The sequence below is a fragment of the Lepus europaeus genome, chromosome 20, assembly GCF_033115175.1.
Source record: "Lepus europaeus isolate LE1 chromosome 20, mLepTim1.pri, whole genome shotgun sequence".
NCBI lineage: Eukaryota > Metazoa > Chordata > Mammalia > Lagomorpha > Leporidae > Lepus > Lepus europaeus.
In genome coordinates, this window is record NC_084846.1 from 6,017,648 (window position 1) to 6,033,195 (window position 15,548).

The 15,548-nt window shown below is 69.6% G+C and overlaps 3 protein-coding genes across 10 annotated transcripts in view; 1 reads left to right on the forward strand and 2 right to left on the reverse strand.

The window, feature by feature from the left end:
• Nucleotides 1-68: 68 nt before the first annotated feature.
• On the reverse strand, nt 69-6,810 carry NDUFA13 (NADH:ubiquinone oxidoreductase subunit A13). Its single transcript, XM_062179159.1, has 5 exons — nt 6,682-6,810; nt 1,558-1,636; nt 1,072-1,143; nt 333-402; nt 69-245 (listed from the first exon to the last, which is right to left on the reverse strand). Exons 1-5 carry the CDS (start codon nt 6,773-6,775, stop codon nt 126-128), a joined length of 435 nt encoding a protein of 144 aa, XP_062035143.1. The 5' UTR covers nt 6,776-6,810; the 3' UTR covers nt 69-125.
• A 579-nt stretch (nt 6,811-7,389) lies between these two features.
• On the forward strand, nt 7,390-8,246 carry TSSK6 (testis specific serine kinase 6). Its single transcript, XM_062179160.1, has one exon. The coding sequence runs from the start codon at nt 7,425-7,427 to the stop codon at nt 8,244-8,246; it is 822 nt and encodes a 273-aa protein (XP_062035144.1). The 5' UTR covers nt 7,390-7,424.
• A 2,773-nt stretch (nt 8,247-11,019) lies between these two features.
• Nucleotides 11,020-15,548, reverse strand: part of GATAD2A (GATA zinc finger domain containing 2A) — a 97,716-nt gene continuing 93,187 nt past the window's right edge. For 7 of the 8 annotated variants that reach the window (XM_062178308.1, XM_062178311.1, XM_062178313.1 and 4 more), the window contains 5 exons: nt 14,984-15,263; nt 12,925-13,205; nt 12,426-12,500; nt 11,953-12,148; nt 11,020-11,243 (listed from right to left, as the gene is read on the reverse strand). In XM_062178308.1, the coding sequence (XP_062034292.1) occupies nt 11,116-11,243; nt 11,953-12,148; nt 12,426-12,500; nt 12,925-13,205; nt 14,984-15,263 (960 nt within the window). In that variant the 3' untranslated portion in view covers nt 11,020-11,115. The remainder of the gene's footprint in view (nt 11,244-11,952; nt 12,149-12,425; nt 12,501-12,924; nt 13,206-14,983; nt 15,264-15,548) is intronic. The other variant, XM_062178314.1, reaches the window with a different exon arrangement.

The window sequence follows — 15,548 nt, forward strand, 5'->3', positions numbered from 1 at the left end:
GGCCGTGGGCGGGGTCCCGCCCCGGCCGGCCCTCCGCCGCGCGCACCCCAGGCCGCAGGACACGGGCAGGCGGTGTGCAGGTTTATTGCCCGCGGGCGGCGGGACCACGGCCCGCGACGCGCCCGCTACGTGTACCACGTGAAGCCCTGGTTGGCGCTGAGCCTCTCCTCGGCGGTGCGCAGCCCGTACAGCTCCCCGACCATGGGCGACACCCAGCGCGTGGTGTGGAACACGGACTCGCCCACCTGCGGGGGGGGGCACATCCGTGGGTGCGGGCTCCCCCCCGCCCCTCCCCGCCAGGTTCCCCCCCCCCGCCCCCGCCGAGGCCCCACCTTCCAGTCGGGCACCTCCTTCATGATGATCGCCTCCTCCTCCAGGTTCTCCCGCAGGAGCTGCAGCGCCCTGGGGGGGGAAGGGGGATGGGGGGCTGAGTGCCTGCAGGGCCCCCTCCTCCTGCGGGGTGTGGGGGGTCTGAGTGCCTGCAGGGCCCCTTCCTCCTGGGGAGGGGGGAGGCTGAGTGCCTGCAGGGCCCCCTCCTCCTGCGGGGGGGGGGGTCTGAGTGCCTGCAGGGCCCCTTCCTCCTGGGGAGGGGGGAGGCTGAGTGCCTGCAGGGCCCCCTCCTCCTGTGGGGTGGGGTGTCTGAGTGCCTGCAGGGCCCCTTCCTCCTGCGGGGGGGGGGGGGGTCTGAGTGCCTGCAGGGCCCCCTCCTGCGGGGGGGGGTCTGAGTGCCTGCAGGGCCCCCTCCTCCTGGGGGGGGGGCTGAGTGCCTGCAGGGCCCCCTCCTCCTGCGGGGGGGGGGGGTCTGAGTGCCTGCAGGGCCCCCTCCTGCGGGGTGTGGGGGGGTCTGAGTGCCTGCAGGGCCCCCTCCTCCTGCGGGGGGGGGGTCTGAGTGCCTGCAGGGCCCCCTCCTCCTGCGGGGGGGGGTCTGAGTGCCTGCAGGGCCCCCTCCTCCTGCGGGGGGGGGCCTGAGTGCCTGCAGGGCCCCTTCCTCCTGCGGGGGGGGGGTCTGAGTGCCTGCAGGGCCCCCTCCTCCCCCCCCTTCTGCCCGGCCCCCCCGCAGCCCCCACGCACCTGCGGTCCCTCTCGGCCTGCAGCAGCGGCATTAGCGCGATGCGGGCCTCCAGGTCCTCGATGTGCAGCCGCCTGCGGAGCCCAGAGCAGGGCCCGGGTCAGCCCAGGATGCGGGCGGCCGGCCCGGGCCACCTCGTCCCCAGAACTGCTGGCTTCAGGCTTTCTTCTCAATTAAAAACTTTTACCCTAAAAATAGCGCTGCCTGGGGGGGGGGGCGGGGCAGGCCTCACACAGCCTCCTCCCCTTCTCTCAAAATAGCCGCGGGGTGCGAGGCCAGCCTGGGGGCTTCCCCGCCTCCTGGCAGTGCGCCCGTCCCCGTCCCTGTGGGAGCGGCGCCGTGACTTGGCTCAGGGCCGGGGTGGGGGTGGGCGCACCCTCTACCCCACACCGCCGGTTTCTAAGCGCCGTCAGCACCAGCAGCAACCTTAGGGGCGCGCGGCTGAGGGGGTGCAGTTCCCCAGGGGCCCCCGCCCGCCCGGCCCCTACCTGCGCTCGCGGTTCCACTTCATCATGCCCCAGTACCCGAAGAGCAAGGTCCCGATGCCCACGGCGAACATGCTGTAGCCTGCGGAGGCCGAGGCGCCGCTTAGCGCTCCGGGAGGGACCCCCCCCCCCGCCCCCAGCGCGGCCTGGCCCCCTCCCCCTCAGGAGGGGGCTTCGGGTGGGCCTGCTTCCACCAGCTCCGAGCAGGCCGTGCGGTGTCCGTCCGTGTCCCGGTGCCCGGGGGCTTGGGGCTGCCTGGGCCCCGTGGGGTTGCACCCGGAGGGCCAGAGGCCCCCATATTTGCTGAGTGCCGGGGGCGGATCTTCAGGGAGGCCTGTGCAGCCTGGAGTCCCGCTCACCCCGCACCCCACCCCCCACCTTTCGGCCTCTCTTCTCCAGATGGGTGTGGGGCTCGGGCACGTGGAGAGCGAGGCCCGGCCCTGGCCTCAGGGGGGCTCCGGGAGCCGGGCAGGGGTGGTCCTCGCTTTTCCCTCCCGGCTCGGCCCTGGCACAGGCCGCCCTGCACTTCTGCTGGGGGCGGGGATGCGGGCGGAGACGCCTCAGGTCTAGCCCACTTGGTTGGTCCAACCAGCTAAAACCTCCAGGTGAGGGCTGGTGCTGTGGCCCAAGGGGTTAAGCCGAGGCTCGGGACACCGGCACCCCGCATCAGAGCGGCACCCCAGCCAGCTGCTCCACTCCCTGCTAGTGCACCTGGGCTGCCGTGGGCATCTGGGGAGTGAGCCGGGGCACGGAAGCTCTCTCTGCCTCTCAGAAAATAAACAAATCTCACCCCCCCCCCAACACACCCAGGGCCAGACATTCCCACCCGGGCACTGCGTCCATGCTCCCTGGGGCCCCCAGGGAGCCCCAGCTCCGGGCCACCACCTGCGCCCAACCTTGTCCACTACAGGGGAGTTCCCGTCTCCAACAGCTACAGACGCAGGGCCGCCCCCAGCCTCCCTGGGGCAAATGGGCCCGGGAGGGAGACCTGCGGCCCTCACGCTGGACCCTAACGCAGGCCTCTCTGGTCTTGGAGACAACGCGCGACTCCTTGATGGGGCTCAGAAATGCGGTGGGAAGTGAAATTACAGGGCAAGTCTGTTTTGGTGTAAAAGCTGTGGAATCCGCGCATTTCCCGGGAACTTTTAAACACACCGAGGTGTAGTGGGGAAAGCCACCATCTGCGGTGCCAGCATCCCGTGTGGGCACCGGTTCGAGTCCCGCTGCTCCACTTCCCATCCAGCTCTCTGCTGTGGCCTGGGAAAGCAGTGGACGATGGCCCAAGTCGTAGGCCCCTGCACCCGTGTGGGAGACCGGGAAGAAGCTCCTGGCTCCCGGCTTTGGATCAGCGCAGCTCCGGCTGTTGTGGGCATCTGAGGAGTGAACCAGCAGGTGGAGACCTCTCTCTCTCTGCCTCTCTGTAACTCTGCCCTTCAAATAAATAAATAAATGTTAAAAAAAAAAAAAAAAAGAAAAAAGATGGCATCGCAGGCAGTGGCTTTACCCTCTAAGCCACAGCGCTGGCTAAAACAAATCTAAAAAAATTCCTCACTCAAACTAACTAACTTATCCTCTTTTTTGGTAAAGATTTATTTATTTATTTGAAAGTCAGAGTTACAGAGAGAGAGAGAGGGAGAGAGAGAGAGAGAGGTCTTCCATCCATTGGTTCACTCCCCAATTGGCCGCAATGGCCGGAGCTGCATTTATCCGAAGCCAGGAGCCAGGAGCTTCCTCCAGGTCTCCTACATGGGTGCAGGGGCCCAAGGACTTGGGTCATCTTCTCCTGCTTCCCCAGGCCATAGCAGAGTGCTGGATGAGACGTGGAGAAGCTGGGTCTTGAACCAGTGCCCCTATGGGATGCTGGCACTGCAGGCCAGGGCGTTAACCTGCTGCACCACAGCGCCAGCCTCAACTTATCCTTTAATTACATTTTCCATGAACTTTCTGAAGGATCCTGGTATTTCCTTTCTCTGTAGGAAGGCCAGGGCCAGGGAGGGCCTCGGCTCTGGGGCTTGGGGGGCCCTGGACCTGGGGGGCTCTGGGGCTGGGGGCCTGGCTCTGGGGCTGGGGGGGGGCCTGGGGCTGTGGGGGACCTGGCTCTGGGGCTGGGGCCCTGGGCTCTGGGGCTGGGGGCTGTGGTCTGGGGCTGGGGGCCTGGCTCTGGGGCTGGGGGCTGTGGTCTGGGTCTGGGGGCCGTGGTCTGGGGGCCCTAGGCTCTGGGGCTGGGGCTCTGGTCTGGGGCTGGGGGGGCCCTGGGGCTGGGGGGGGCCTGGCTCTGGGGGGCCCTGGGCTCTGGACCTGGGGGGGGCCTGGCTCTGGGGCTGGGGGGGCCCTGGGCTCTGGACCTGGGGGGGGGCCTGGCTCTGGGGCTGGGGGCTCTGGTCTGGGGCTGGGGGTGGCCTGGTTCTGGGGCTGGGGGGCTCTGGCTCTGGGGGGCTGTGGTCTGGGGCTGGGGGCCTGGCTCTGGGGCTGGGGGGCCCTGGGCTCTGGACCTGGGGGGGGCCTGGCTCTGGGGCTGGGGGGCTCTGGTCTGGGGCTGGGGGGCCCTGGGCTCTGGGGCTGGGGGGGCCCTGGGCTCTGGGGCTGGGGGGGCCTGGCTCTGGGGCTGGGGGGCTCTGGTCTGAGGCTGGGGGGGCCTGGCTCTGGGGCTGGGGGGCTCTGGTCTGGGGCTGGGGGGGCCTGGCTCTGGGGCTGGGGGGCCCTGGGCTCTGGGGCTGGGGGGGCCCTGGGCTCTGGGGCTGGGGGGGCCTGGCTCTGGGGCTGGGGGGCTCTGGTCTGGGGCTGGGGGGCTGTGGTCTGGGGCTGGGGGCCTGGCTCTGGGGCTGGGGGGCCCTGGGCTCTGGACCTGGGGGGAGCCTGGCTCTGGGGCTGGGGGCACGCTGCAGGGTGTGTGCAGCGAGGCCGTTTTCTCCCTTCTCCTGAAAGCTGGGGGGAGGCCAAGCGCGATTTGCACTGCTGGTTCACCCCCACATGCCAACAGCGGGGGCGGGGCCAGGAGCCTGGCGCCCCATCCGGGCCTCCCCCGGGGGCGGCGGGGCCCACTCTGCCCTGTAGGTGCAGAAGCTGGAGGAGAGGCAGAGGCGGGCTCCAGCCGGGCACCCAACACCCGTCCCGGGGCCACAGGGCCTATGCTCGCAGGCGCCAGGCAGGGGGCGCACACACTGTGCGGGTGGCAGGGCGGCCCTCCACGACCCGCCCCCTCCCTCCCGGCCGAGCGGGCACCGGGAGCCAGAAGCCATCCCAAGGAAGAACACAGCGGGCTGGCCTCCCAGAAGCCGTCCGGACAGCGCCGGCCATCCGTGGGACCCCCTGCCTCCCCCGCGCCCGCCCTCTGACTCACACGGACGAGGAGACGGTTTCTTGGGGCGCGCTGGGTGCACAAGCCAGCAAAGGAACAGGCACGGCGGGGCGGGCTTCCAGAATCAAACCTCCGTGCGGGCACTGAGGGGAGGGCACTGAGGGGAGCGGCTCCCGGGGCCCCTGGGCACTCCCAGCTCCCGACCAGAAGGCGCCCCGTGCCCCGCTCAGCCCCGCACTGCGGACCCGCCGCCAGGCAGCAAGCGGGCTCAGCCCGGCTCAGCCGCGGCCACGGCGGCCATCTGGGGAGCGAGGATGGCAGCTCTGCCTCCCAAACGAGGTAATCAATTTTAAAGGAAGTGGAAAGGGGAGCGGCTCTGTAGCACAGTGGGTAAAGCCGCCGCCTGCGACGCTGGTACGGGCGCCGGTGCGAGGCCCGGCAGCTCCACTTCCGATCCAGCTCCCTGCTGTGGCCTGGGAGAGCAGTGGAGGACGGCCCCGGTGCTGCGGCCCTGCCCCCGCGGGGCAGACCCGGATGGAGCTCCTGGCTGTGGCCGCGGCTCAGGCCTGCGTGCTGGACATCTGGGCCGTGAACCGGCAGATGCCAGGTGCCCGGTCCTTACAAAACCCCGGGCGTCCCTACAGGCACAGCGGTACTGTTCGCGACGGCCGGCAGGCGGCGCCAGCCAGCGAGCGCTCGGGACAGGTGCACGGACACCTGAGCGTGAACGTCCACGCAGGGCGGTGGCTGTGCCTGCAAAGGGAGCGGATGGACCTGGACCCCCGCCAGCGCGGGGCATCTCAGACCCCCACGGCCCGGACGGCTCGGTGGGCCGCCCCCTGCAGCGCAGCACCCTCGCCTGGCAGAGGCCCCAGTGTCGCTCCCGCCCAGCTCCTGCTCACCCGCCTGGGAGGCAGGAAGGCGGCCAGGGCTCGGACCCCTGCCACCCGCGCGAGACCCGGATGTAATTCCTGGCTCGCGGCTTCAGCCTGGCCCAGCCCTGGCTGTTGTGGCCGCTTGGGGAGAGAACCAGCGGATGGAAGAGTTCTCTCCATAGCTCTGCCTTTCAAATAAATGAAGGACTTCCATCACTGGGTCACTCCCCAGACGGCCACCACGGCCGGAGCTGGGCCGATCCGAAGCCAGGAGCCAGGAGCGCCATCCGGGTCTCCCACGCAGGTGCAGGGGCCCAAGCACTTGGTCCATCCTCCTCTGCTGTCCCAGGCGCATTAGCAGGGAGCTGGATGGGAAATGGAGCAGCCGGGACTCGAACCGGCGCCCACACGGGATGCTGGCACATCAAAGCTGGCGGCTTAACCCACTGCAAAACAACACAGGCCCCCTCAAATACATTTTAAAAATTAAAAAATAAACAGGGCGGGCGCCGTGGCTCACTAGGCTAATCCTCCGCCTGCGGCGCCAGCACACTGGGTTCTAGTCCCGGTCGGGGCGCCGGATTCTGTCCCGGTTGCCCCTCTTCCAGGCCAGCTCTCTGCTGTGGCCCAGGAGTGCAGTGATGACCCAGGTGCTTGGGCCCTGCACCCCATGGGAGACCAGGGTGGCGCCAGGCTCCCGGCTTCGGATGGGCGCAGCGCCGGCCGTGGCGGCCATCCGCCTCTCGACTTCGGATTCGCGGTGCCTGCGCGGGTGGGCGGGGGTCCGCCCGGAGGAAGCGCGCACAGGGCTATTTTACAAACTCCCTCTGGGCTGCCGCCCTCGCCGGGTCTCCGCGACCCCCGCCTGTGGAGCCCGCGGGCCGAGGCCCACGCGCACCTCAGCGTCACCCGCGGCACCAAGGGCCCGACACCCCGGCCCACGGCGGCACTGACCCGACAGTCCCCGACGCGGCAGGTTCCGCTTGTAGTCGATGGGGCCGTAGCCCCCCGGCGGGGGCATGTCCTGCTTCACCTTCGACGCCGCCATGCTCGCCGGACGCCGCACTTCCGGTCGCCGGCGGAAGTGACGTCACCGGCCCGCGCCGCCATGACGAGTGTGGCGGAAGCTCCGCCGAGCGGCGCCGGTGGAGCTGTCAGACTTCGTGGGCGAGCTGGGGTGGGAGTGGGGGGGTCCGGGGAAGCCTAATTTCAGCTTCCCGCCGACGGGGTGTGGCCCGGACGACCCCTGGGGGCTGAGGTCCCTTGCCCTCTAGCCTCTCGCGATGCACCAGAGAACCAGACACCCCGAAATGCCGGGGGGCGTCGGGTCCCCCTCTCGGGGCCCAGGGCTCACAGGCTGGGTACGCGAGGTCGGGGGCGGACGCACGGGCAGGGGCTGTGGCCCCCGGCGGTGGTGGTGGCGGCCGGCCGTGCAGGGCGATTGTGAGTCACAAGGCCGCGCGTGCGGGGCCGTGCGGGGCCAGCGCAGCCCGCGGGGCGGGGGTGCGTGCGCGGCCCCCACCCCGAGCGGCGGAGTGACGCCCGCGGTCACTTCACAAGGCTGAAATTGTTACCGGGGCGATGTAAGGCGCCCGCGGCGCGGGGACGCGGGAGTGGGCACATGGGGGTGCGGGGCGCGGGTGCCAAGCGCCATGGGTTAGGCCCGAGCCTGGAGTCCGGCCGCCCCCCGCGCCGCCATGTCGGGCGACAAGCTCCTGAGCGAACTCGGCTATAAGCTGGGCCGCACCATAGGAGAGGGCAGCTACTCCAAGGTGAAGGTGGCCACGTCCAAGAAGTACAAGGGCACGGTGGCCATCAAGGTGGTGGACCGCCGGCGAGCGCCGCCGGACTTCGTCAACAAGTTCCTGCCGCGCGAGCTGTCCATCCTGCGGGGCGTGCGGCACCCGCACATCGTGCACGTCTTCGAGTTCATCGAGGTGTGCAACGGGAAGCTGTACATCGTCATGGAGGCGGCCGCCACCGACCTGCTGCAGGCCGTGCAGCGCAACGGGCGCATCCCCGGCTCGCAGGCGCGCGACCTCTTCGCGCAGATCGCGGGCGCCGTGCGCTACCTGCACGACCACCACCTGGTGCACCGCGACCTCAAGTGCGAGAACGTGCTGCTGAGCCCGGACGAGCGCCGGGTCAAGCTCACGGACTTCGGCTTCGGCCGCCAGGCGCACGGCTACCCGGACCTCAGCACCACCTACTGCGGCTCGGCCGCCTACGCGTCCCCCGAGGTGCTGCTGGGCATCCCCTACGACCCCAAGAAGTACGACGTGTGGAGCCTGGGCGTGGTGCTCTACGTCATGGTCACGGGCTGCATGCCCTTCGACGACTCGGACATCGCCGGCCTGCCCCGGCGCCAGAAGCGCGGCGTGCTGTACCCCGACGGGCTCGAGCTGTCCGAGCGCTGCAAGGCCCTCATCGCCGAGCTGCTGCAGTTCAGCCCCTCGGCCAGGCCCTCGGCCGGCCAGGTGGCGCGCAACGGCTGGCTGCGGTCGGGGGACTCCGGCTAGGGCAGGGGGCCCGCCCTGCCCGCCTCCCGGGGCGCGGCCGGCACGGCGCACGCGCAAGGGACGCCGCCGCGCGCCACGGCGCACGCGCCCTGCCCTTGTCCCCCCCTCCCACGGCTGAGGCCGCAGCTGCCCCGCCTCCGAGTCTAGCTCCTCCCCCTCCTCCACCACGCCGAGAGCTGGAGAGCGCACGCGCGCCTTCGATTCCCCGCCCCCAGGCCCCGGGAGGGGCGGGGCGAGAACGAGATGGACGGCCTGCGCCTGCGCCTGCGCGGAACGAGCGACGGCTTCCCGGCCCGCGGCGTGCGGGAGCAGCCGCTGGGGAGCGGGAGCGGGAGCGGCCGCGCGCGCACGGCGTCGCTCCCCAGGCGGCCGCGGACGTCCGGTTTCCCGTTGAGACCCGCAATAAACTTCGCTCTACCTCGCACCTGTTTCACGGAGCGCAGTGGGGAGAGGGGAGGCTGCCCCGTTTGGAGAGACTCGCGTGTCCGGCGCCCAGCCGGGCCCTCCGCCCCTGGGGGCCTGGGCAGTAATGGACCCCGGAACGCTGCCCGCGCCCGCCCCGTGCGGGGGCCAGGGGCTGGCTGCGGAGGGCGAGCCCGCCCTGCTCGGCGAGGGCCCCCTGGCCCCCGGGGTCCCCGGGGCAGTAAGGGGCCGGCTCCTTGTACACCTGCTGTGACCAGGCCTGGACCCTGCCCTTGTCCGCGAGGCCAGTGTTAAGTCAAAGACGTGCGAGATGCAGCGATGCCAGGCGGGAGCGGGGTCTACCCAGAGGGACCCCACAGGGTGGGTTCGCCCCTTTTCCTGGTCCTGGCTGGACTACGAAGGCCCCTCCCTGGGCCATGCCCTCGACTCCCCCCACCGGGAGGGCGTGCAGGTTCTGAATTAAACCACGTCCTCACCCCACCCCGCGGGCCTGGAGTCCGTCCGGCCACAGAAGGGACAAGGAGTCCTGGGATGTCCCCTGGGGCCTGCCCCCGCTGGCCAGGTCCTGGTAGCTGCGATGGGATTTGGGGGGGGGGGGGGTTTGCTCCCAGGTTCCCGGGGAGCGCGGGATCTGGATCCCAGCAGCGCTCGCTCACCCACACCGCGCCGCGGGCCTCTCGCTTGGGGGCTCAGAGGACGTCACCCCGCCCCGCAGAGGGGGAACCCAAGCCAGTAACAGGTGCAGGACGGCCAAGACCGGACATGAAGCAATGACCCAGCCAGCCGCCCCTGACCCGGCCGCTCCCTGGGACGCAGAACCGGGGCCTCGCCCGTCCCACCCTGCCTGGCCACAGACAAGGCCTGGAAGAACGGGCCGGCCACGCTCGGCGAGGCTGGGAGCCGGGGGGTGGGGGTGGGGGTGGGGGGGTGGGGAGGGGGGGCCGTCCGCTCCGCACCCTGGGGCTCTCCAATCCCCAGCCGCTGCACAGGGCTCAGGGTGGGGGGGCCAGCTGAGGGAGCACCTGCTGCAGGGCTGGGAGCCGGGTCCCTGTCCCCACAGAGGCCTGGCGCCCCCACACACGCGAGGACGGGAAGGCGTGCGCACTCTGCTGGTGTAGAAGCACCCACCCCCACCCCCGGGGCCATCCCCCTCCAGATCCGCGGCTCCTGGAGTGGAAGCCGCCCTTGCCGCCCACCAAGGGGACGCCCGTGAACCCGAAGGTGGCGGGAAGGCCGCTGAGAGCCACACGACAGGCGCCGGGGGTTAAATGAGCCTTTATTAGAATGTTGTAGCAGGTGTTGGAAGAAGGCGGCCCTACAAAATAAGGGTTTTAAATTAAAGTCCCTAACTGCGTCCTTAGGGAAACCGGGGCTGGAACTGACCAGGGGCCGCGGCCCCGCCCTCCCGGTGCCGAGGGGCCCCGCCCGCGGCGCACAGACGGCGGCGTCCGCCTCTCCTTTCGGAACTGATTCGTAGCGAGTCGGAGGAAGGAACAGAAAGAAAAATAAAACTAAAAGCAGACCTGATCCTTAAAAAAAAAAAAAAAACGAAAACAGAAAACCAGACAGGAACACTCTGTAGCCGCTAAAGGGAGCAAAGCCGTCTGCGGCCCCAGGGAGGAAGGCTCCGCGCCCCCAGGCCCTGTGCTCCGAGGCCTGCACCTGCACCTGTGCAGGGCCGCCCGGCCGCCACACCTGGGCACGCTCCCCTGCCCGTGCACACGCCGGGCTGGCTTAAGATTGTGTCCATCAAAATGACTAGGAAAGGAAAAGATTTAATAAAATAAAACCACAACAGCAACAACAGGAACCCCGCCCGGCCCTGCCCGCCCCGGGCCCCCTCCTCCCGGTGTGTTCTTCTGCTAAGTGCGAGGTCCCGGGGTCCCGGGGACCAGCAGCAGTGGGGGCCCTGAGCCGGAGCGGGGCTGCGCAGGCTGTCCCCGTGTCCGTCGGCGGCCCACTCTCCGGGGCCGGGGGAAGCGACGCGTGAGCGACAGGGGCCCCTGGGCCCGCACATCCACTTCTAACTCCATCATCATGAGGTGATCAAGAAAAAAAACAAAACAGAAACAATGTTCAACCTACGGGTTGCCGCGGAGGAAGGCCATCGTAGCGGGCGCCTGAGACCCGGAGAAAGCAAAACCAGGAATCCGCCCCGCGGCCGGCCTGGCCCGCGGCCGTGGTCCGTGTCCCGCCGGGCAGAACCAGCCCCCGAGTCTGCTTGTCTGCTGGTGTCGGCAAATGAAAGGCAAAGGCAGAAGAACCCCCGGGAGGCCCGGCTCAGCCTCGTCCGCCTGCGAGGCCGCCGCGCCCGAGCCGTCCAGATCCAGGTCCTGCCTCTGCGGCGCGGCCGGCGCCTGCTCTCCGGGCGAGCCTGGTGTCTTCCTGAGCGAGCGGAGGGGGCCCGCGGGCCGGAGCAGGGAGCTGCCCTCTACCGGGCCTGGCACTACTTCCACGTGGCCGACTGGGGGATGGAGCGCGGCGGGATCATGTCCAGGAGGTACTCTCGCTGGCGGTCCACGGCCGAGGACGTCTTGTGCACCAAGCCCGGGCTCACAAACGTGAGGGTCCCGCCTGCAACACAGCACCAGGACACGTGGCCGGTCACGGCCAGGCCAGGCGAGCGCGGCCCGGAGCCCCACGGCCCGACCTCGGAGCCGGCGCAGCTCTGGGAGCGCTCTGAGGGACACGGACTGGGAGGGCAGCATCCGTCGCCCTGGGCCAGGCCATACCGACACGGCCACAACCTTGCGGCCCAGCGACGGCCCCTAGTGATGGGGGTCGGCTGTTGTGTGGGGGATGTGTCCCGGGTCCTCGGCCCGGGCACAACCGGGAGATAGCCTTTCTACCGGCCCCCCTGCTCTTCAGAGCCTGACCTGCGCCGCCGTGCAGTGCCCACAGTGCCCCCCCCCCCCCCGGCACGGCTGGCAGGGGAGGCGCCCGGGGCAAACGCCTGTCTGGGCACCGCCCACACGCACCCTGGCCTCAACACGCACCCTCTCCTCCACTGGGCCCTGGGCGCGTCCCCACCGCGGTCTGGTCCCCAGGGTCCTGAGTGGGCTGTCGGGACGCAGGCTCCAGAGACCCCGGCGCACAGTTTCTAATGCAGCCGGAGCTCCCCTGCCTTCACTTGGCCCTTCCTGCCCACCCTGGCTTTCCTCTTTTTGGTGGAAGTTTTAACGCCCACGCTGTTAGCATGTGTGAGTCCGTGCTGACCCTGGGTCCTGTCGGGACGTGCTGTCAGGGAGGGGTGGGAGGGGGTGAGCCGGCGGCGCCCGCCCACCTGTGCTGAGGGCCGACTTCTTCCAGTTGGAGGGGGCGCTGCCCTTGCCGGTGCCCGTGGCTCTCTCGGAATGTCTGCCGGCCCTGCTGACCGGGGCCGCGGCGGAGGCTGCGTTCTGCAGCTTCGGTGACGGGCTGAACGTGTGCAGGACGCCGCGGGCTGCTGCGGCCGAGCCCCGGGACAGCTGGCTGGAGGCCTGCAGTGGAGAGAGGGGCGGCGGCGCGCTCAGCGGGGGGAGGGCGGCCCCGGCAGGGCGCTCGGTCAGCCGCTCCTGGCTCTGGCTGACCTCTTCCCACCCACGCGGGCTCCCTGGAATCCAAAATCAATCGGCAGACCGTCTAAGTGACACCAAGGGCGACAGAGGGCGCGGAGAGAGAGGGCGGGAGAGAGCAAGACAGACAGACAGACGCAGCAGCGTGACAGCCGGCGAGTGACGAGGCCGCGGTGTGCGGTTGGGGCGCCGCGGTTCTGACCTGTAGCACGGCCCCGTTACTCCAGTCGCGGGCCTCTCCCGAGCGGAACGCCAACTTACGCCGGGGCTTTACGACCTACAGACAGGGCGAAACGGAGGTCAGTGCACCTGCGGGCTGGCGGCTGAGTCCCACGGTCCGCCCGGCCCCCGGGGCCTGGGGGCAGCTTTAGAGAACGTGTGTGAGCCAACGGCAAACGTCTTCCAGGGCAGCTCCAGGCTTGCAGAGTGGGAAGCAAGTCACTGAAAAAATAAGTAAAAAAACCCCAAACAACAAGCAACTCCACGTGCAGCTCCTGAGCGCTCCTCCCGCACGCCCCGCTCTCCGTGTGGCCTCCGGCCAGAGGCACGCCGCGAGCCGGAGCGCTGGAATCTAAAGAAACTGCAAATTAGTGTTTTCGCTGCCAAACGCCACCATCAAGTGCAATTTAGACACGCAGCCAGCAATCAGGCGGCGGCCGCGGGAACAGACCGTCTCCGGCAGCCCGGCCCGAGGCGCTCACCTGCTTCAGGGTGGGCTCGGCCTTGGCCGGCGCGGGGCTGGCGCCCTGCTGCAGCAGCCGCTGCTCCATCTCCTGCTCCTGCTGCAGGGCCTTCACGAAGGCGGCCTTGAGCCGGCTCGTGTGCTCCACCTTGAGCGCCTTCTTCTGGTTGGACGTCATGCAGCTCTCGCACATGACGGCCCCGCCCTTCTCCTCGCGCCAGCGGCAGGTGAAGTCCGTCTTACACTGCGCGCACATGTAGGGCTCCCGGGACACGGCGACAGCGGCCGGCACCCTGCCTGCTGCAAGGAGACACGGGGTGGCTTGCATCCAAGGGGTCGGGAGCTGCCCTGCCCCCCGCCCCCTTGCCTGGGCGCTGCAAGGCCACTGGAGACCACCAGCGCGGTCAGCGTGTCTGCACACACAGCAGGCACCCCCGTGTATGGACACGACGCTGAACCCCAAAGCACCACGGGACGGGCCCCCGCGGTGTCAGCGTGCCAATGATGTGGGTGGCGGCAGCCTGGCCTCTCCCAGCCTCCAGTCCCCTCTCCAAAGCAACAGGAAACCACCAGGGCTCCCCCCGCCAACGAGCACAGGGGTCACCCAGTGAGTGCCTGCCTGGTGGTCTCCTCGTGGGGAGGGACGCCCACCCCCCAGGAGGGGTCCCGAGGAGGAAGCCCAGGCCGCACCCGGTGCTCAGGGACGGAGGGCCCAGAGGCGCCTGCGTGGCTGTGGGGTGCACACTCTCGCCAGCATCCTGGTCCCTACCTTGCTGGGCCCAGCACTCGGGGCGTACCTGCCTCCTGGTCACTACAGACCACAGTGCTGGCCCGGTGGATGGCGAGACCCTTGGCCTTCCCGCTCCCGCCTGGCCTGCCTCATGCAATCCTGAGCGACAGACCCCGCCCAGAGAGTGGGTGGGATGTCACCTGTCCCCGCCCCCCAAGCCCAGGGCCTGCCTCGGGCCCTCAGCTCCAGGCCTCCACCTGGGGACAACAGCACATCTCCTCGCACACGTCCAGCCCCGAAGGAGGATGTGGTACCTGCTTCCCAGGCGGCTGCGGCCGGTGGGACCAGCACCAGAGCTGGGACATGGCGCGAGGCTGCGCTGAGCGCCCGGCCTGGGGTTCTGGGAGGTGTCAGGAGACGCCTTCGGAGGGCGCTGAGCCCCTCCCACAGTTAGGTCCTGTTTTTGGCAACAGGAGAGGGAGACTGACCCCTGATGAGAGAACGAGCAGAGGCCTGTGCAAGCAGTGGGCGGGCTCGGGCCTCCTGCCCACCCAGCTACCGCAGACACCAGCCGGGCCCCGCCCCCCACCCCCTCAGCCAACGTGGAACCTTTCGGGCCGGGTTCACACTCGGTCCCTGGGGCGGCCCTATAGTCAGGGAGGCCTGTGAGTGCGGGGGGAGCTACAGAAGCCAACCTGAGGTGCCCGCGGGGCGTCCAGCACTGTGGAGATTACTGCTGGTCTGGCACCTGTCTGGGTGCAGAGCCCTTGGGGAAGGGGGGTGCCTCCTCCCAGCTCCTCCTCTCTCTGGTCCCACGGCAGGTGGGGAGGCCACGCTCTCCTCCGTACTCACCCCCACCGCAGCCCCCAGCCCGAGCTGAGGGCCGAGCACTGTGAAGCCCCCTGGACCCCACCCCCATTCCTGCACGGCCACCAGCATCACCACCAACTCTCAGGGCACAGCCGCGGTGCCCACCTCTCTCCGGCGCTGCTTTTGATCACGACCCAGCAACGGTCCCTCCCACACTGTCCCCAAAGGGGACGAAGTGACCCCAGCCCAGGCGGCCATGTCTCTCCCTCCCGGAGCTCCCAGCATCAAGGCTCTGCGAAGCCCTGCCTGGGGTGATGATCCCACGATTGCCGGGAACCCAGGCCTCCTGCAGACACCCGCCTGCACGCCCCCACAGTACACACCAGCGCCCCAGGCCGCACGCGCTGGCCAGGCATGGCTCTCAGCAGCTCTCACGGCCCCCGAGGGCCCACCCTCCACGGCTGTGGGTGCACAGTAGGTGCTCCAGGGCGTGAGGTGCTCTGCATACAAGCCACAGGACGGAGGCGGCGCGGCTCACCTTGGGTCTCCAGCAGGTTCTGCACCACCTCCTCCAGGCCCACCAGGTAGATGAACTCGTTGTTGGCGGCGCTGGGCAGGAAGTTCATCTCCGGCGCGGGGGGCTTGGGCGGGGGGATCTCGAGCAGCGTCTTCTCCAGCTGTTTGCGGAGCGCGAGCTTGGCAGCCGCCTGCCGGCTGGCCGGAGACTCAGCGGACGTGACCACCGACGCCACGCTGGTGGGCGTGGAGTTGGCCTGAGCGGAGGCGGCCGACGTCCCCTTCAGCGATGCCGGGGTGGGCTTTGGGGGAGACAACACCACCATCAGAGCACTTGGAACGGCCGCCCGAGGTGACTCCCCGGCGCCCCCATCAGCTGCGTGTGGTGACAGAACTCAGAAGGGCGAGGCGGCGGGGATAGCGTGTGGAGTGGCGCAGGAGCCAGGGTTCGTCGGCACACGCCCGCGGTGTCCAGCACGCTGTGCACGCACCGGCCACCCAGCAGCCCCTCACGTGGGCGGGGCTGTGCTGCCAGGTTTCGGGTGTAGTTCTGAGAAGCCCCAGGCCCCACCCTTGCCCCTCGTCTC